At 48.9% G+C, this 20,630-nt stretch overlaps 1 protein-coding gene across 1 annotated transcript in view; it reads left to right on the forward strand.

Annotated features, from left to right (window-relative positions):
- Positions 1-20,630, forward strand: part of INPP5D (inositol polyphosphate-5-phosphatase D) — a 115,614-nt gene that overhangs the window by 62,969 nt on the left and 32,015 nt on the right. Inside the window, exons 6-11 of the mRNA XM_019630143.1 lie at positions 2,388-2,475; positions 7,347-7,427; positions 7,591-7,662; positions 8,628-8,751; positions 18,336-18,442; positions 20,336-20,438. Of these exons, the coding sequence (XP_019485688.1) occupies positions 2,388-2,475; positions 7,347-7,427; positions 7,591-7,662; positions 8,628-8,751; positions 18,336-18,442; positions 20,336-20,438 (575 nt within the window). The remainder of the gene's footprint in view (positions 1-2,387; positions 2,476-7,346; positions 7,428-7,590; positions 7,663-8,627; positions 8,752-18,335; positions 18,443-20,335; positions 20,439-20,630) is intronic.

Genomic DNA, 20,630 nt, shown 5'->3' on the forward strand with positions numbered 1-20,630 from the left:
TAGAAAAATACATCATGACTTTCCCGACGACCCAATTTAATGGAATCCAGCCTAACTAGGATGAAAAAAACAGAATAGAAAAAAATACTTACAACACCTAGATTTTTAAAAAAGCAAAGCAATATATAAAGAGTTTATACCAAAGTATAAAAATACTAACAAAATTCTCAATAGAAAACTAATAAAGGATGCGAACAGTTTATACAAAGAGAAATTCAGTAGAAACCAATCTTGTAGAAAAATATTAATGACATTAGAAATTAAAGGGCCGGCCAAGTGGCGTGTTGGTTAAGAGTTGGCTTGGGATGCCAGCTCTGAGCAGCAGGGCCCTGGTTCGGATCCCACATGAGGACCAGTGACGCTGCACCCTCTACAGCTAAGATGGTGAACAACGCTCGACCTGGAGCTGGGCTGCCATGAGTGGCCAGCGACCTCATAAGCTGCAGTTGAGCTGGCCTGCAGCAGGCATGAGCTTTCATGAGCCGCCATGAGTGGCTGTCCAATGGCTGGCAAGCGACTGCCTCCTCCGGGAAGAGTGCAATGATAATACCAACATGGGCCAGTGAAGCGATGTCCTCCACAACTAGACTGAAGAACAAAAGGACAGCAACTTGTCTGTTTCCCTTCTCTGATTCCCCAATGCTGTTCCCCTCCCCCAATTCCCCAATAAAATCTTTAAAAAAAAAAAAAGGCAAATCAATTCAGTATTGAAATGCAATGTTATACCCACTAAAAGAGACAGAAAGAAAAGAATGTAACAATTCAGACAGCACATCTGATGAGCAGGCTCGAAAAGTGCTATCAACATGAGAAACATCCAAACTTGTAGAGATTAAACTATGAGTTTATTTGAGCCAAACTAACAATTTGCTGGGAAGCAAAAGCTCAACAGATTAAGAAAATACTTTGAAGAATGGCAGTTCTGCAGCTTATTTTTATACATTAGAATCAAAGGAGAAGGCATGAGGGTTACATGAAATCCATTGGTGGTAGATTAAGGGGGTGGGAGAAAGCAAAGAGAGGGTGAGGGGTGGGGAAATCTCTGGGACTGGACAAGAAGTAAAATGGAGAGACAGCATACTTTTTTTGCATTGGTGATCACAGGATAGTTAACAGTTAACATTTGATAGCAGGTAGAGATGGTATTCAGGGAACAAGGTAACAATGAGGAGCTCTGTAGTCTCCAGCTCAGGTGCTGGGGTGTGCCGTGAGGGGTGGGGGCAAAGGGATTACTCTGACATTCCAAGGGCCTGTTACCGTAGATGCAAAAAGACAATAAACAGACTCACTTAAGTTAAAGATTGACCTTTGTCAAGGAAGCTACAGGCCAAAGATGCGACCAACTGCCATGACCCGTCTTTAGTTAGGTATTTTTATGTTCAGACCATCCTATGTGGTTGATTTTGGTCTCTGAGTTTGTAGGACTCACCATGCTGCCCTCCGCTAAGCCTGTCTGGTTCAGCATGTAGCCCCTTTTTCATCCACCAAACCCATGGCCCTGTAAGTGGTACCATCTCTCAAAGGCTTGGCAGTATTGATCAAGAGCTTTAATCTCTGGTTATCCTAAAATTGTAATTGAAAATAAGAAAAGACATGCCATGAGCAAAGCTGTTCAGAGCAGCCTTTATTTATGATTCTCAAGGTCTCAAAATAACCCAAATTATCCAGCAATTGATTTGGGAGCATTTTCCCCATAGGCTATTTTGATACCAGTAGAATGCTAAATATGTAAAAACATGAACAGTTTTTGGTGAAAGAAGTGAAAAATAGAACTCAAAATTGTCTGCCCACCATGCTTACAACAAAAGATGAGAAGGGAACAAAGGTCAGTGGCAAGGTCAGTGGATGAGACCGTGGGAAATCTCTCTGGGCGTCCATCTCAGCTGCTAGGAAAAGGCTTGACCAGAAAGCGCAGCCTGCCAGCACAGGAAGCCCCTGGGGCACACATTTAAAATGCAGATTCCAAACCAAATCAGGTTGGGGCCCAGAAATTTGCATTTTTAACACTTGGGTGTGTGTGTGTGTGTGTGTGTGTGTGTGTGTGTGTGTGTGTGTGTGTGTGTGTGATTCTTATCAATAGTAAACTTTGGAACAGTGGATTGCTAAATGATTTCAAAGTAGTTTTGTGAGTCTAGATCCAAATTTTCTATGGGCCAAGTATGGCTAAACAGGTAAATCAGGTCCACGCACCACAACTGCAGTTTGGTCCAGGGTGTCCGACAGGAAGAAGGAGTGGGAGCCTGGGGGGTGGGCCAGCGCTGACTGGCCTGGGGGCTTGTTCTCCTGGGAGGATTCTCGCCCTTGCCAAACAGGACTCCAGACGGGGCCAGAGATGCCTCAGCTGGGTCCTCGCTAATTCTTGGCCTTCGCCTGTCCCCTGCCCACAGAGAAGTCGTCCGGACCCTCCCCTCCTTGGAGTCTCTGCAGAAGTTGTTTGACCAGCAGCTCTCCCCAGGCCTCCGTCCACGGCCTCAGGTAAAGATTTTGGGGTTGGAAAGAAGAGTTTGATAAATTGGGAATGGAGGTGGGAGGAGAAGGTAGCCCTTGAGCCGAGGATTCAGAAAGGAGCCCCACCCCCACCTCACCCCACACATAAGGCCTTTTCCAGGGTCTGATTTTGATTTGAGGAATAAAGATTTCAGTTTATGCACCCGTCAGCAAAACTACTTAATGCTGAATAAGGAGGTGAGGCAGGGCCTTTCCGCATTGTTTTTTCTCAGAAATTGAAAGAAAGAAACGTATGAGGTGCTTAAATTCTTGATCCTGCCTCTTGCCCCAGGAAGTAAGGTGAAGGTCCCTCCTCCACACAGACACCTGCTCACAGCCTAACAGGGGGCCAAGGCCAAGTTGTCTACTGAGCAAAGATATGAGTAACAAGAGGCGTCATCAGCAGCAGAATTAAGAATATGCCAAAGCAGTATCTCAAAGTACGGGGCGCTAATATAAGGGACAGAGGAGTAATATGTTGTTGTTTTTTTAAAGTATCCTGCAAGTAATTCAGTAAAAACAACCCAATTTTTAGACTGGGGAAAGGATACAAAGAAGGCCGTTTTCCAGAAGAACTGGGAACGGCCAACGTACACATGAAAAGACGTTCAACCTCATCTTGTTAGTAACCAGAAAATGACATTCAAAGTGAGGAGATACCTTCCTGCCTCTCAGAAAGGCAAAACGTTGGCTGATGAAGTGAGGGCTTGGCTGTGTGGGGACCAGGGACCCTCCTGGGGCCTCGCCTGTCTTTACAGGTGGGAGTGGAAATGGGTTTTCTGAAAGCAATTTGGCCATTTGCATTGTAGGAGCAGGAGGGGAGCAGGCAGAGAGAATTCCCCCGCTTCTAGCCTTCTTTAGTTCTTAGGGCTGGACTAGTCGTCAAATCATAAAACTGACACAGACTAGATTAACAGGAGAAAAAGCAACTTAATACGCGCGCACTGGAGAATCACAGTGGGACGCTCAGATCACAAAATGAGGCTTAAAGAAATGATCAAAGTAGGCACCTCTTTATGCTTTTTAGGCAGACAGTGCATTTGTGAGAAACTGACAAGACAAAGTCGCTGCTCATTAGCAGAAATCTAAGCAGGTTTGGGCTTGGGCAGTAAGTTACTACAAGCTTGTTGCACAGGCTTTCTCCCTCGGATTCGTGATAAGGCGTCTCAGCCCTCAGGAGCAGGCAGAGCTCTGATCACATGGAGGGTCATCTGCTTAGGGACACAGAGGAGACTCAGGGCTCCTCCCGCTCCTGCGGTCTCTCAGGTGACCTTAGTTGGGAATAATCAAGAGGCCACTGTGGGATATTGGGGGGGGGGCGGCCTGCCCTGGGCCCCTGACAGCATGAAAATGTTAAATGCACGTATCCTTCAAGCAGTTCTATATGTAGGCAGTTGTCTTAGGGGCAAAGAGATATTGACACGTTTATTGTGGCTTTGTCTCTGAAAGCAAAAACACTGGAAACCAAACACGTAGAGAGTTATAAGCTATGGCACAGAATTTTCTAAGGTGAATGCACTGATGTGAAAGACCTCCCAGGCATGCTATTGGGTGAAAAAAAAAAAAAAGCAAGTGGCAGAACTACATACTATGACATGGAAACCACACCAGAAGGATTTCTACCCAAAGGGCAACGCTGGTTACCATGGTGGGGGGCGGGGAGGTGAGGGGGAGTGTAGAACTGGGAGAAGGGGGCTGGGCCAGGGGGAACTTTGAGTTTGACTATATTGAGTTTTTTAGTGACAAAATGTGTGTTTGTTCGATTTGTACAACCTAAAAATTCATTAGCAAATAAGAGCTAATTTTGCTTCCCTTCAAGTGAATGATGGGTTAATTTCCAGGAAAGAAAGAACAAATCTAGACAAAGCAAGGGCCCTGCCAGATACTAAAAATTGAAATGGTTTGACTAGGAGACTACACACCCGAGTCTTTGAAGTAGATCACAAGAGGGAGGAAGCTCCCAGTCGGCTAAGCTGACAGCAGTCACTGGGCGGGTCGCCCCGCCAGCCAAAGTTTGCAATCGGTGGCGGGAAACAGCAGCCGAGCAATGGAGGGTGGCCGTGGACGTGGGGGTAGAGAAAGGGTTTCCACGCCTACCCTCCTGATAAGACCCTGACACATAAAGAAAAGCAGAAAATGTCATTCTTGATGCCTTCAGAAGTTCACAAATGGAGGAGGGCGTTCCAAGGCTGCCTGGGGTAAAGAACTCTGACCCCTGGATCAGAAACATCTGGTTCAGTCTGACTCACCTCACTGCTCCTGAGTTTCCTCAGCTGTGAATTGGGGATAGTAATATCCGATGCTGCAGGGTTACGTGAAAGAGTAAGTGAAACTGCAGTGTGGTAGACTCTTATCAACATGAGGCCTTTGCCCTTAGGTGGGTGACGCAAGATGGGGACCCCTGGGCTCCTCCGTGGAATTTATTTGAGAACTGCTGGGAGGTACAAAATGTAATATTATCAAAATGACGGCTGGCCTGAGGGTTGGGGAGAGCCTTGAGAAAGGAGAGCTTGTTAACCTTGGAGCCCACATCCTCCTTTGAAAAGTTCAACTGAAAAGCCAAGTGAAAAACTGGGCCAGCTTTTGGAAACCCACAGGTGACGCTGAGACCAGCGCACCCACTTCTAGGCTGAGCTGTGAACTGTGCCCTCAACTTGTACTCTAGTGACATTTAGGGCTGGATCATTCTTTGTTGCAGGGGCCTGTCCTGTGCATTGTAGGTTACCAACACATCCTGGCCTCTACCCACTGGATGCCATTAGCATACCCCAGTTGTGACAACCCCAAATGTCTGCAGACTTTGTCAGAGTGCCACCAGCTGAGAACCACTGGACTAGATCTCCACGCAGATCTCGGGGATACACTAGCTGTGTGACCTTTGACAAGTTGACTCACCGCTCTGACTCCATTGCCCCATCTGCAGAACGAGGATTAGAAGATCAGTACATGTGTGGATTAGATGAGTGAATGCATTCAAAATATGCTGGGCATATGAGGGCAGGAACTCCTCAGAGCCTCATATGCATTCTGCTGAATAAGAGGCAGACAAACAGACAAAGACCCAGCATTGTCCTCATGCCTTCTGCTCCAAGAACTCACTCTCGGTTTGTGGGTAACTTCATTTATACTTTGTAAGTTTTTGCCAAACCCGCCCCAAAAGACACAGATTCAGAGAGAGTGAGGGGAGGAGATACCAGCCTAAAATTGCCAGGTGACTGTTCCAGGTGGCAAACAGGCAATTCCAAGTGTCCAAGGGGGATAATGTAGGGGCTTGAAATCAGTTCTCTTTTCAATCCTTTATGAGAAAAACAGCCCTCAGACAAGGGCATCCTGAGCCGTCCCATGTACGACCAGCCTTTCTGCTCTTGTCTGAGTCCTCCGCCCCTCCTTCAAGCCTTTCTCCTGATCATAATAGCCATAGACTACAAGCTTTATTAAGGAGCAAATGCAAGGCCAAAAAGGAGTCAGAGAAAGTGTTGACAGACCTGAGCTGCTGTGAGGATGATGTGATAGTTGTGGTGGGGGAGTGACGGGTGGTGGTTGGAGGTGCTAGTGATGGTGCTCATGGAGGTGATAGTGGTCATGGTGGGGGTGGGAGTGGTGGTGAAGCTGCTGATGACAGAAGTGATGGCAGTGACAGAAATGATGGTGGTTGGTGATGGCAGAAGTAGCCTACTAGGGTGGCTGGGTCAAAAGCAAGCGTAGCTTGGCTGACTTTTTAAGCAAGGAGTTGGGTAAACGGACATCACCTGGTTGATGGTAACCCTCATTCTATGCTGCTTTATGTCAAGTTAGTCATACACGCGTCTGGTTTTCTCATCCTACTTCTGGAGGGCAGGGATGGTATCTTATTAATGCCATACCTCCAGCACCCGGCAGCATGTCTGGCACAGAATAGATGCTTTGGGAATGTGCGTTCTGTGCATAAATGCTTGAGATCATGGACTCAGCACCAGGCCAACAGGATGCCAGCCCTGCTCTGCCATTTACTAGCTGTGTGACTTCTGACAAGTAACGCCAGCTCTCTGGGTCTCATGTATGCATGGAGCAACTCTACTGAGCATCTTCACTGGCCAGGCACCGTTCCAAGCTCCAAGGTCACAGCACTTAACGCGGTCCTCAGAGTCCCAGTTCTCACGGAGCTTACATTCCAGCAGGGAAACACACAATGAAAAAAGTCAGTGATCACGGTGATTGATATACAACAAAGCAGGGGAATGTGATAGAGGACCTGGTGGCTACTTTACCTAGCATAGTCAGAGTCGACCTCAGAATCTGAGACCTGAGTGACAAGGGGGTGGCCTTCCCAGGTGAAATCCACATCTCTCAGGATTCCTCAGAAAGTATAGCTCAAGACCATGGGCAGATGGGAAGTGAGGGTGAGAGTGGCTGCGGGCGGTCATAGGTAGTTCATACAGTCTTACAGGGCAGGGTAAGGAGTTTGGAGAATTTTCTCCCAGCAGTGGGAAGCAACTAGACTGGGGCTTTAGGTGGTGGGATGGCTACATTTTAGAAGAGCAGGAGCACCGATGCCGTAGATACAGGAGGAGGGAAGGTGATTAATACTCAAGGCCAATCCTAGCGTTTTGTATCAGCAACTGAGTGGATGAGTGAGAAGCGCTGGGGGAGAAGTGGATTTAGAGAGAAGAAGAAATGAAGAGTTATTTTTTTGGCCATAATTGCGAGATGATTGGCGATATCCCCCCTGACTTCCTCATCTGCAAAGGGGGATAATCATAGTACTTACGGGGTCTGGGGGGATGAAATGAGATTGAACCTGGGAAGCGCCCAGCGTAATGCCTCTCCGTGGCTGGTACTCAGGCAACGCGTCCTCATTTGCTCATTTCCTCCTTTCCCAGGTGTCTGGTGAGGTCAATCTGATCAACATGGTGACCAAGCTCAGCCAACTGACAAGCCTACTGTCCTCTATTGAAGATAAGGTATTGGGGGCTCCTGCAGCTTCTCTTGGCTTCTCTGTGGTCCCCTCTTTGCTCAGAGAACGCCCAGGTGTGCAGACTCTGTGCTCCCTTTGGCCCTGTCCCAAAGCATGCTGCCTGCCCTTCACCTCCCAGACTCAAGGGCCTTGTGCACTTATGCCCACAGGTCAAAGCCTTGCTGCATGAGGGTCCCGAATCTCCCCACAGGCGTTCCCTCATCCCTCCTGTCACCTTTGAGGTAAGTGGCTGTGCCCTCGTGCTTCACAGTTGGAGGCCGAGGGTCATTCTGGTCCCTGTGGAAGGAGGGTTTTGGTTCAGCTGTACAAAGGCAAGGAGCCAGGGGCTGAGAATGGCGGTCAGTGCAACCACCTGTGATGATGCTTAAACATTAGAATGGGCGCCACATGAACCCGTAGAACCTCCCTCAAAGGGAGGCTCCCCAGGAAAGAGCTGCCTGGCCCAAGATGCCTTAAACTTCTTCTCCAAGCAGGGGCAGTGAGTGACATCAAATGGGAACCCCCAAACTGGCTCCACAGTGCCTGAGGGGGGCACTAGGAAACAATACAATTCCTGTGATTTCTCCTAGGGTGATTGAGTTAGAATCTCTAGGCTCTGGCCCAGAAATTTGTTTTTCTTAATTATCCTCAGAGATTCTAGTGCACCCATCATGGCTCTGATCCCACATTCAGAAACACAGGACGAGATGTCCCCCCATAACCCCCAGAGTCCTTTCTGGCCCTGATGATAATTCTGTATTAGGATACATTTCCATCTTCTGAGCACAGCAATTGTCTTTTTCCTAATTATTATCAGTTAGTGTTCAATGATAGGTTGTAACAGGCCCAGGAGCGTACAAATCTATGACTAAAATCCTTTCTGGAAGTAGATGACACATCAGGTTAATGAGTGTTGTCACGTTAAGCAGTAAATGAACCGTTTGCCAGTATTTCATTTGTTTGCTCTGTCACAACTGTTGGCAGGTGGCTGGTGTGCACACAATGGACTAGCTGGGCTCCTTCCCACATCTTAGTGATTTTGGGGAGCTGACAGTGGAACTGTGAACATGTGGTCCTGGGGTGCGACCCAGGGGCTGCCCAGCCACACAGGCTAGGGGCTCACAGTTGGCGCCGTGAAAGCCTGCACAGAGAAGGGATGATTGACATCTCCCTCCCCTTTCCCTCCTCCTCCTCTTCCTCTTTGCAGGTGAAGTCAGAGTCTCTGGGGATTCCTCAGAAAGTACAGCTCAAAGTTGATGTTGAGTCTGGGAAACTGATCATTAAGAAGTCCAAGGATGGTTCTGAGGACAAGTTCTACAGCCACAAGAAAAGTAAGAGCCCTCATGCCTGCAGTGCTCTCACTGCTAGTGCCCTTGCTGATGACCAGCCAGTGGCAGGCACTGGAGAAGCAAGTCCTGCCAGGCACATCCCAGCCCTGTGCTCGGACACTCACCTGCCCGCGGCACCCCCGCCAGCTCTGGGGCCCACCTCTCATGCCCCCGCCTACCTGAGGCCTTCCCTGGCCATTCCGCCTCCTTCCTCTGAACCCTGGGGACATATGGCAGTTCTGTGATGCATTCCTCCCCGCTAGATCACCTCCCAGGGCCTGGCCCAGAGCCCTGAACGTGTAAGGGGCGTGTCCCGAGCCAGGAAGCATGCTTACCGTAGTGTAGACTGAGAGGTAGTTTCAAATGCATGGGCTCTGGAAGCAACATCCCAGCTCCACCTCTTAGCAGTTGTGTGACCTTGGACACATCACGTAACCACTCTAGGCCCCAGTGTCCTCATCTGTAAAATGGGGATGATAAGGACGGAGTGAACCATCTCCACGTAAGCCTCCTTAGGAAAGAGCCTGGCACGAAGGAGCCACCGTGAGTACCTGAGGCTTTGCAGTTTGCACCATCAAGTAAATCCCCCTGTAAAATGGGGTATGTTCACACACCAGATGCTTGTGGAGATGTTACTCTGGGCAGATGGATGAGGCCTCTGCCCACGTGGAATTTACAGTCCGGAGCATGGAGCAGCCAATCTATATTTAAATAAGTTTATCAATATGGTGATTTCAGTTACTGACTAAGTGCCATGAAGCAAACAGACAGGGTAATGGGGCAGACGGCATGTAGAGGACACAGAGGCTGGAGCTGGCAGCCCCGCTGGGGAGGACAGCCACGGACAGCCGGGCAGAGTGGCCAGAGGTCGGTGGGAGGAGAAACACTGCAGGAGGCTCCTGGACGAAGGGCCTCAGATGGCAACAGAGCAGAGGGTGAAAAATGCTGAGATGGGGCCCCGACATCTGCTGCCTGGACTGAGAGCCTGCCTGCCAGGGAGGGGACAGCTCCACACCTCAGTTTCCCCATTCGCACAATGTATGCTGATGTACTATTTTCTGAGCCTCATTTCCTTACTTAATCTTATCCTCACAAAGACCTTTTGAGGAAAGTAGATAAGGAAACTTTCACTTGTTCCCGGTAATTCAGCTGGTAGGTGGCAAAGCTATGACTCATGCACACAGGACTCAGCACAGGGCCGGGCACATAGTAGGTGCTCAGTAAACGCTGCTATTGTTGTAATTTGGGTGTGTGTGTGGGGGTGGAGAAGGTGCATGAAGGGCTGGGCATCAAAAGGAAGGGCAGGCAGGCATGTACTTAGTGGAAACCAGCTGGGTCTGGGTGTCTCCTGGCTGGGAGAACAGTGGCAGGAGTTGCTTTGCTGTGGGACTGAGGACTTAGAGACAGCCTAGACCAAGTGGAAGAAGGACAGTGCTAAGAGGATATCCGTGTGCCAGGCCTGGTTAGCCCACAGCATTGGGTCCCCAGAGGGGCTGGCTGGCCAGGGGCCCAAAGAGACCATGCAGGGTCTCGGGAGGCAGGGGGGTCCAGCGCCAGGCTCGGGGCCCCTTGAGGCTGGTGATCCCAGCAGAATGGAGGAGAACACTTGGAGAAAGCACTTAAGCTTCCTGAGCAGTCCCCAGCCCCCCAGTTCTGGCTGATGGGTGTCGACGCTTGCCCCCACGTGGTTGTTTCCACGTGTGGCTGATACGTTTCCCCTGAGACACTTGACAAGTGCTGTGGACTCTGCCCTCAGATAAAATCCCACCTCCACGCAGCAGTGTGTATTCCATTTCAGGTTTTCAGGTGCCCTGAAGCCAAAGTCGCTCTGCTCTATAAACAATAGTGTTCGTTCTTGGAGGTCTCAAAATCCTTTCAGCAGTGCATAACTAGGATGCCAGATTTAGCAAATAAAAATTCAGGTTGCCCAGTTAAATGTGAATTTCAGATAAGCAACAAGTTATTTTTTAGTATAAGTATGTCCTGTGCAATACTTGGAATGTACTTATAGTAACAATTGATTCCTTTTCTGAAATCGAAATTGAACTGGGTATCTGCATTTTATCTGGCAGCTCTCAGCATGATCAGTATCTTCTGTTCTTGAGTAGTTTGGGAATAGAAAACAAACAAACAAACAAAAAGCTAAGACAGAAAATATCAAAGTAATTTGTAGAGAGTAAGGGTGTTTTTTCATGACACTTGAGTTGGAGTTATACACACCCCTGCAAATTTGTGTGTGTGGGTCACCATGTAAAACATATTTTTCCTGGGGTCACAGGCAAAAAAGAAAAGAAGAGGCCATAAGCCCCTGGGCTAGAGGCATGTCCGTTTTCATACTGTTTGGAAGCAGAGGACACTTGTCAGTTGTGTTAGAAGCCTGACATGTGGGATGGGGTGTCCTGAAGGCAGGTACTAGTTAGGCAGAGACTAGGGCTGCTGGCCAGAGTGGAAAGTTGAGAAACTCCTGCTGCACTGGCCTTGCCACACGGGTCTCTGTAGGAAGCCTGGGCTGTAGTTCCACACCGTCATTGAGCCTGTGAGTTGGAGTGGCCTTCCAACATTGTCCTGGGTCAGCAACACCAGCCCTGAAGCAGACACCTCGTGGCACGTCCCACACAGGTCCCTAGGGTCCAAGGTGCTAGCCACAGTCTCATCCATAAGAACACTCACCTGGGCTGTTATTCAGATGGTAGATATTTGGCCCGATAGCCAAGCCCTATAAATAATGCCCATTGCTTCTAGGAACCCCTAGGGTTAGAGCTCCAGAAGGCTGGGAAGGGAGGCTCTGTGCTCAGCACCGACTTGGTGTCAGACACTGTGCTGGACACAATGGGACAGAAGATAAGAGTACAGGTGGGCTCTGGGGCTAGACCACCCAGGTTCAAGTCTAGGCTCTGGCACTAGCTAGTTATATCACATTGGCCTCGTTTCTTAACCTCTCTGTGCCTCCATTTTCTCACCTGTGAAATGATATAATAATAATAATAATAATAATAATAATAATAATAAAATAATAATGGATTTCTCAGAGACTTGTCCAGGGGAGTAGATGAGCTAATGCATATGAGAGTAGCTTGCAAGTGCCCAGAAGTAGCACTGGCCCCATGGCAAAGTGTCCAGGCAGAGACCACATGGGCCTGCCCCATCCTGCAACCTCCTGCTCCTGACTCCCACCTAGGCTGTGGGACCAAGGTCTGAGGGATGCTTTCGGGCAGCAGATAGGATGGCAGTATGGGGGCCAGCCCCGTGTTGGAAGTGGGGTACAGTGAGTAAAAGAGCGTAGACATCACAGAGAGGTGGTAGAAGCCTAGCCTTGAGTCCCAGCTCAGCCACTTGTGACCTTAGTCTAACGCCCTCTCTCTGGTTCTCAGTTTACTCTTCTGACAAATGGGTGTAGTAGCATTCTGTAGGGCTGCTGTGAGTCTTAAATAGCATTAAAGTATTTAGTACTTGGCCTCTAGTAGGTGCTCAGTAAAACTGGCTGCTCCCACCACGATCATCGTCTTTATCCTTCCAAGGTAGCTGTGAGGAAGGCAGAACAGAGCAGCAAGGAGGATGGATCAGGAAATGAAGTCCCTAGACACTGGAGCTGTCATATTCATCCAGAGTTGAGGTCACAGTATTGGGCGGGACTGCTCTGTCCACTGCCAAGTTGAGCAGGAGAGATGGGGACTCCACTGAAGGTTTGAGCAGGAGAGGGCTGCGTTAAAAGTGACCGGCTTAGAGCCATACTTTCCTCTTATCTGTCACGGAGAGAGAGTTACAACTGAAAAGGATGAACCCAGCTTTGCCAAGGGGAAACGGAAACCTAAGATCAATGAAGAGATTGTCAAAGGGTGCCTGATAGCTCTAAAAAAACTTGAGGTTTCTGGGCTGAAAGACACCTTCCAGGGCTCTGAGAAGCACTATGAACTCTTGCCAGTTTAATTCAATGGACGTTTTCCTTCTGAGCATCTTCCATGGGCCAGCCCTGACTTATAGCCACTTATAGCCCTCCCTCAAAGAATTAGCAGTTTCTAAGGGAAAACTGACACGTGAGCATGTATTAGGATGTGTCAGAGGCAAGGTGAGCCCTGAGGGAGGGCTGATTAGCTCTGCTGTGCGCTGGTGTAAGAAGGCTTCACACCAGAGATGGCTCTGTCTTTGAAGGAGTTCACCAAGCATGAGGCACCAGCGGGCCCTTGGACTGAGACAATCGCATGTGCAAGGAATGGGACAGCACGTTAGGGAAGTCACATGTTGTGGCCCTAAAGGGAGGAGCAGGCGGGAATGAGGTCCCCGATGTGGGCGGGACCTTGAATGCCAAAGTCAGGGCTGGAGGTGTTGTCCTGTGGGCTGGAGAGCACTGATGGGCTTACCATTAGAGAGGTGAATAGACACCTTCATGCAATGATGGACAGTGGGAAAGGAAAGTGTTAGATCAGGGAGGGTGAAAGAGCCAAGCTGGAGATAAAGGGCCCTGAGAAAACCCAGCTCCAGTCAAGAATGGACTATTACGGTGCGGGCTTGTGAGACCTTAAAAGGGAAGCATGGATGCTTACAGCGTGCCGACCTTGACTCTCTGAGGAATGCGCCCACCTTGCCCCTGTCTTCCCTCCAGGCCGGTGGAGCCTGGCTCACCCTCTGTCATGGCACCTGTCACATCAGAACACAATTACCCGTTCACAAGTTCCCTCCCCTGTAGTGGTCAGGGTCTTTATCTGCACAGGATCTGGTACCCAGCAGGGATTGACAATTGATGGAGGCACTCAAAACATTGCTTATAGATTCCCGTCCCCCACTCCCACCCCTACAAGCCCCATTAATACATGTTCCACAGAGGCCTGAAAGTGGGTCTTTTTTAGCCATTGCTAAATCCCCAGAGGCTAGAACAGTGCTTGATACAGAGTAAGTGATCAACAGATATATACTGAGTGAATGAATGAGCGAATGAATTCTAAACCAGTGAAATTACACAGTTCATGTTGCTGCGTGTTTAGGTGTCTTCCATAACTGGCACTGAGAGGAAGTGGGCTGGGTAAACTGCTTTCACGTGCTGGATTCATGCCCTTGTTTCATGGCTTGATAATGGTGAGGCCTTGAATAAGTTACAGAACTACCCGAAGCCTCCATGTCCACATCTATTCAATAGGGATTCCTATGGGCTGTTGTGGGGGGCGAGTGGGATAAGGTGCACCCTTAGCCAGTCCTGGCACAGTTTCCAGTCATGGTTATTACTGCAATGTGCTACCCACTGCAGCTTTGGCTGCAGGTGTTGGAACTCCCTGGCCCTGTTCCAGTTACCATGTTCATTGGTGGCTTTGGAATCAAGACCTCTATGCACAGCAAAAGCCAGCTGCTGTATGAGGGAATTGTAACGTAGTCACTCACTGAACAGGCGCTGGCAATGCGGAAGTGAGCAAGCCGGGGAGGTGACAGCCAAGTCAAGGAGAAAACAAACAAGTCCACAAATATATATATACCAGGAAATTGTTGGGGGACAAACCCTAGGCTGGGAATTTAGGTAGGATGATCTGACAGTCATGGCAGAGTGCCATCTGAACGGACGCCTGAGTGTCGAGAAGATGCTGGCTGTGCAAACACCAGGGAAAGAGGCCTTCGGGCAGAGGTTCCAAGGTGGGGGCAAGCCTGGTGAGGGAGAACGCCAAGTGGCTGGGATGTGGATGGTGCCGAGACGGGGCACCAGTCACGGGGGCGCGGTGAGCTGAGCCGCCATTAGGAGGTTTCAAGCAGGGGAGTGGTGTGGTCCCACTTTACAGTGAACGGTGGCTGCTGTGCTGAGAATAAATTCTGCCTGGGGGCAGGTGGAGATGAGGACAGCCAGTAGGAGGACATGGCAGTAGCCAGGCGAGAGATGGTGGTGGCTTGCGATGGGGAAAGATGGACAGACTGAGAGTGTTTTGGAGGTGGAACTGCTTATATCTGCCGGTGAATGAGAGGAAGAGGGCCAAGGGAAAGAGGACAAAAAGAGCTTCTAGTTTTATCTAAGTGTGGAAGCAGGTGGACCACGTACTGGCCCTGCTAGAATATTAATTCTGATCAAGCAAGATGTCACATCCTGGGGGCAGCCACACAGTGTTGCAAATGGATGTCAAAGACAACCAGAAATTCGGAGGGAAGGAGACACGGCCTAATAGTAGCAGATTTGGGAAAGTCTTGGGACCACGCCATGGGATGTTTACTGCTGCTGACTGGAGGATGGGATTTCTGAGCGCACAGGATGTGCATGGTGTCTCCTGGGTGGAACTTCCCGTCAAGATGACAGTCGAACACACACGCTGTCGTCAGCTTCCTTCCTAAAGGCAAGGCTCACAGGGTCAAAGAAAACGAGAGAAAACGATGGCAACAAAATTCTGAATGCTTGAAAAGCAGATCGATGATGACAAGCAACTTACAGGAACCAAAAAAGCCGAATTTTAAGCAAGCAGTTGGAAAAAACTGAGACACCCGACTCATACCATAGAACCCACAAAGAGCACAGGAATTGATAGCATCAGGGGCCCCTAGAAGTGGGGGTGAAGGTGAGGCTATAAGCTGCAGAGCTGGGTGAAAATCTGTTTTAAAAGTGTTAATGGGCCGGCCGAGTGGTTCAGTTGGTTAAGAGCTCGCTCAAGGGTTTGAGCTCTGGGCAACAGCGGTTCGATTCCCGGCCCGAGCTGAGCAGCCACTGAGCTGCCAACAGGTGGCAGGATGGCTCAGCTTAAAAAAAAAAAAAAGTGTTAAACCCACCAAATCTCTCTGCACTCCACATAGGCAATGATTTCTGCTTATTCATTAGGCAGAAGACTAGACGTCTCCAGGGAAGATAAAGGCCTGGGGGATGCCAGGCCTGGTGAGGGCAGGGGAAGCTGCTGGAAACAGGACTAAATCACGTCACTTTCTGAATGCTGAGACAGCCATCCTCCCTGCCCAACCCAGGGTGCTGCCAGCCGGGCCCACACCCTGCAGGCAGGCGGCTAGAAGATGCTTCTCTGGAGCACATGACCAGCAGGGGGGCAAAAATCTAAAGACACTGCCATGAAGAGGTTTTCCTAAGAATCAGCCCATGAGACCACCCAGCGGAGAAACCCTGCTCAACAGGCCCCCTCTCGCACTGTTGGAATACGGACAACCAAGTATCTCCAGACAATGGAGGGAAGCCTGGAACAGGAGACAATGAGACTCAGGGCAAAATTAAGCAAAAAGACAGAAAACTTGGGGGAAACAAATTATGAAGGTTAAAAGAAATAGGGCTATGAAACAACAGAACGCTATTTTAAAAGGAACATTCAGAGGACAAAATAAAAATGAAGAAGGAGGGGGAGGGAGAGGAGGAGGAAGAAGGGAGAAAGGGAAAAGGGGAAGGAAAAAAAAATTATGGCAGAAAAATTTAAAAGTAAAAGAGCAATGAAAGGGTGGAAAGATAAAGTTGAGGAAAGTTCCCAGAAAGTAGAACAAAAGGACCAAGTGAGGGAAAAATAGGCAAGATTTTTAAACATCAGAAGACCAATCAGGAGGTCCAATATTAAAATAAGTGTCAATAAGAGAAAACGGAAACAGTGCGAAACTTCATTATAGAAACAATTCAAAAAAAAAAATCTCAGGACTGAACAACACCGGTTTCCAGATTGAAAATGGCCCATCAAGTGCTCAGCATAGTGGAGGAAAATCATTCTACCCTGAGACACACACAACATTGGAAAGTCTTACAACACTGGATTCAAACAAAAGATCCTACAAACTTCAAAGCAAAAGATGGACTTACAGACTGTTAAGCAAGAGTCCCCAAGACCACGTCCAGGTTCAATGATTCACCAAAAGTCACAGGACTCAGCACAGAGTCACACAGTTATGATTTAGCACAGCGAAAGGGTATAAAGGAAAGTCAGCCGAGGGAAAGGGTATGTGGAGTGAAGGCCAGGGGACACCAGGGACGAGCTTCCAGGAGCCCTCGCCCCATGGAGTCACATAGGACACGCTTAAGTCCTCCCCCAATGAGGTGTGACAACTTTTGTGAAGTGTTGTCTACCGGGGAAGCTCATAAGAGGGTTTTTACTGAGGGCTGGTCACGTAGGCACGCTCTGCCTGGCACGTACCCAAACCCCGGACTCCCAGGAGGAAAGCAGGTGTTCAGCAGGTGTCCATATTGTTTGTGCAGTTTAGGCACAGTGAGCCGCTCCTATCAGTTCAGTGAATGCTGGGAACCCTCCCTGAATCCAAAGGCCACCTTGCAAGCAGGCTTCCCAAGAATAGCAGCCAGGCTTGCGTGGGGACTCTTCTGCCACAGGCGGATCAGAACATTGAACTTCTCAGCAGCAGTGCTGCAAACTACGATGGAGCAAGGTCTCCAGAGTCTGAAGAAAATCACTCCAAACTTAGAATCCTGTCAGTGAAGCGTGAGGGTAGTTTTCAGACATGCAAGGCCTCCAGAACTTATCACCCATTCTCCCTTTCTTGAAAAGCTACTAGAGATTGTGTTCTACCCAAAATGAGGGCATAAACCAAGAAAAAGGAAAACATGGGATCCAATGCAAGAGAGGGAGGTGAATGGGTTCCTGGATTATGTAGAAGGAAGACCGGAAGATAATGGCTGTGCATCTGGTCAGAGGTCACCTGTCCAGGGAGGAGAAGACCCAGGGGCTCTGGGAGAGCCTCCCTCGGGAAGATGGAACTATACAGGGCTTGATCACATGGAAATGAGAGTTATGAACTGAGAGAATTTGGACCAATGAAAAACCATGGCAATTATTAACTCCAGGAAAAACAGAGTTGTACAGTAAAAGGAAAGCAGTCAGCTTGTCTGTCAATAGCGTTCCCACAGTTGTAATAAAAACACTGCCTACTTACCTGGCCAAAATGATGTAATTATTGAAAGGATGATGGGGGGACCAACATTGATGGAGGGAGGGGAATGGCTAGAGGGGACACAGGCTGTATGTGTGAAAGAGAGTTAGACCCTCATCTTCTATAGTGGGAAGTCAATGTGTAATAGGAAATATTGAAATATCTAAAACCAAAACCAGGAAGCAACAATCTAAGCATGTTATTTAGAGGCACGGAGTAAACTTCCGGAAGAATCCATTAAGAGAACTGAAAGTGGTGGCGACTAGGAAGCTGAACATTGGAGGGAGGTGAGGTTGGGGGGGGGTGCTGTTGTGTGTACAAATCTTGTAGAACAATTTTGAGTCTTTCAATCATTGATAGAAGTAAAAAAAAAATTCAGATATAAAATAAAAGCAAAGAAATAGAAGGAAGGGAGGAAGAAAAAGAAAGGAAAGGAGGTAGGGAGGAGGAGAGAGAGGGAGAGAAAGAGAGGGAAGGGAGAGAGGGAAGATTATGAAAAGATGGGAAGTCCTGCTGCCTCTGCTCTGGCCAGGCCACCTGTTGCTTGTTCCAGAAAGCTCCATCTCCAAGCACGAGCCCCTCCCCCAAAGAGCAGCCAGGAGCAAAGGGATCTGGGAGACCAGGCACCAATTTGGTGCTTAACCTGGGGACGGAAAAGTCAGCCTTGTAGACAGACGCCAGAATATATCGGAGACGCTGTACATGCTGGGTGACGAATGAATGAATGTGGGTGACTGAATAAATGAACATCCGTTTCTCTTAAGTCCTGCAGCTCATCAAGTCTCAGAAGTTTCTGAACAAGCTGGTGATTTTGGTGGAAACAGAAAAGGAGAAGATCCAGCGAAAGGAATATGTTTTTGCTGACTCCAAAGTAAGTGACAACGTACGACTAAGATGGCCAAGAGGGGAGGGAGTGAGGGACAGACACGGGCTCTGTGCCTGCAAGTTTGCGCCATTAGCTCAGTCAGTTCTCACAACCCATCTCCCACCTGGGCAAGCTGAGCCCGGAAAGGTGAGGGGACACATTGCAGGCCCGCTGGGGTTGGAGGGGTAGCAGCTCTGTCTTCCCTGTGCCGTGCTGCCTGCTCAGGAGGGCGCATCCTTGATCACCGTGTCTATCCAGCCCCCAGCCCATCAGCTTCTCTGGGCTGCATTTGGAAGCCCTCTGGGGCACCCTGGATTTAAATCTGAGTCCCAAGCAGCACTCCCTCCATCTCTACTCTTTGCCCACTCTGCAGAAATGAGGCGCCATGCCTACTGGAGTAAGAGGTGGCATGGGCTGATAGAAAGGCTCGGGGTCTTTGGGTGTCACGGTGGGCCTCTGTACAGCCACAGCAGGGTTCTCTGTGACCTGATCCCTTCTCTGACATGCCAACCAGGGACTGAAACCCACCATTGCAGTCTTACCATTTATCCTCCAATGTACGGTGCGTGTGAGGCAGGGCACAAAGGGCTCCCACCACAACAGTTCGGCACCGTGGCAAGGCTGGGGGACAAGGGCTCCCGGTTCAGGTTCCCAGGGACAGCCCCCCACAACACACACACACCAACTGCCCTATGGGCAAAGTGGCAGGGGTGGGCTGGTAGGAGACCAGTGTGAGGTCCGGGGGTGCCCAGAACTGGCCGAGAGGGTGGGAAGGATGGAAAGGAATGATAGAGAAGGGCTGGGAAAAACAAGGAAGTGGGGGGCCAGACAGGCGATGGAAAGTGGAGCCTGGCTGGGCATCGTTCTGGGCGCAGGGACATAGGTCCAGAACCCAGCGCTGCCCATTGCTGCAAGCTCAAGCTTGAGACACAACAGTACACTGAGGCACCAAATTTTGAGCCATCCCTAACTAAAGGCAGGTTTCCATCAAGACGGCCATTAGAGCATCATCTTTTTGAGCCGGCTCCTTCAGAGGGGACTTACTAAGATCTGCAGTTATTAGGTTGAATCATATGAAACTGCCATCTTGGTGGGCCTGAAACAATTAAACATTGGTAATTTCATCTGGTATAATCTAAAATTTTTGTGTATGTATTTACTATATTTTACTGTAAGCTATGAGAGGCTGCTTTGCTCTGTGCCCCACTCTGTACCCAGTCCAACTAAATGACAACTTAAATATTAAGAAAACTATGGCAGCCTTCATGTATTATTTTCTATTAGTTTTTTTAAATTGTCTTCCATTAAACCAGTAATCTATTCTCATTGGTGAAAAAGTTACAAATCAGCAAAAAATTTAAAATAGAAATACCCATATACCACTAATAAACTTAGATGATATATTTCAGGATTTTTAAAAAAATTAAAATGCTATGATGATACTCCTACTGTTTTATCAACTGACTTTTCATACTCAACACTATATTTTGACCATCTATTCTTGTTGATAGAGTGTTTCTGCACCAAAATTTAAAAACCCTGTGGTGTTCTAGCATATAGATGACCCATAATATGATGATCAATTCATTTCCTAAGATTGGACATCACGCTTGCGTCTAATTTCTCCTGTTTTGAAATGCGTGCTGCAGTGCCCATGGTATGGCAGGGTCTTTGTTCGGTTCCTGAACATTTTCCTAGAATCAGGTCCTTGCAGCAGATCAGCTGGGTCACAGAGAAGCCACTTGCTTAGACTTCGGACACATATTTCCCAATTGTTCTCCTGGAAGTTCGCACCGACTTGCGCCCCCTCGGTGTTCTTGAAGCTGATCGAGCCCTTTGAAAGTGTAAAGTGCAGGAAGGCAGAGGCCTGTCTGAGTCTGTCTGCCCTTGAACCCCTAGAAGAGAGAAGGCTTCTGCCAGCTCCTCCAGCAGATGAAGAACAAACACTCGGAGCAGCCGGAGCCCGACATGATCACCATCTTCATCGGCACCTGGAACATGGGTAGGTGGGGCTGCCTCCTGTCTCCTCCTGTTGGGTTTCCGCTTCCTGCCACAGGCATCCTCACATGGGCACCTGCTCCCCTCCCCCTCAGTCCCCAGCCCATCGGCACAGCCTCCTTTCTAGGGAATTCCACCCTGTTGCTGAGACGTGGGTGAGAGGAATGAACCCTTGGACTCTCACACCCAAAGGGCT

The sequence above is a fragment of the Hipposideros armiger genome, unplaced genomic scaffold (genome assembly GCF_001890085.2).
Source record: "Hipposideros armiger isolate ML-2016 unplaced genomic scaffold, ASM189008v1 scaffold_17, whole genome shotgun sequence".
In the NCBI taxonomy this organism is placed as follows: Eukaryota; Metazoa; Chordata; class Mammalia; order Chiroptera; family Hipposideridae; genus Hipposideros; species Hipposideros armiger.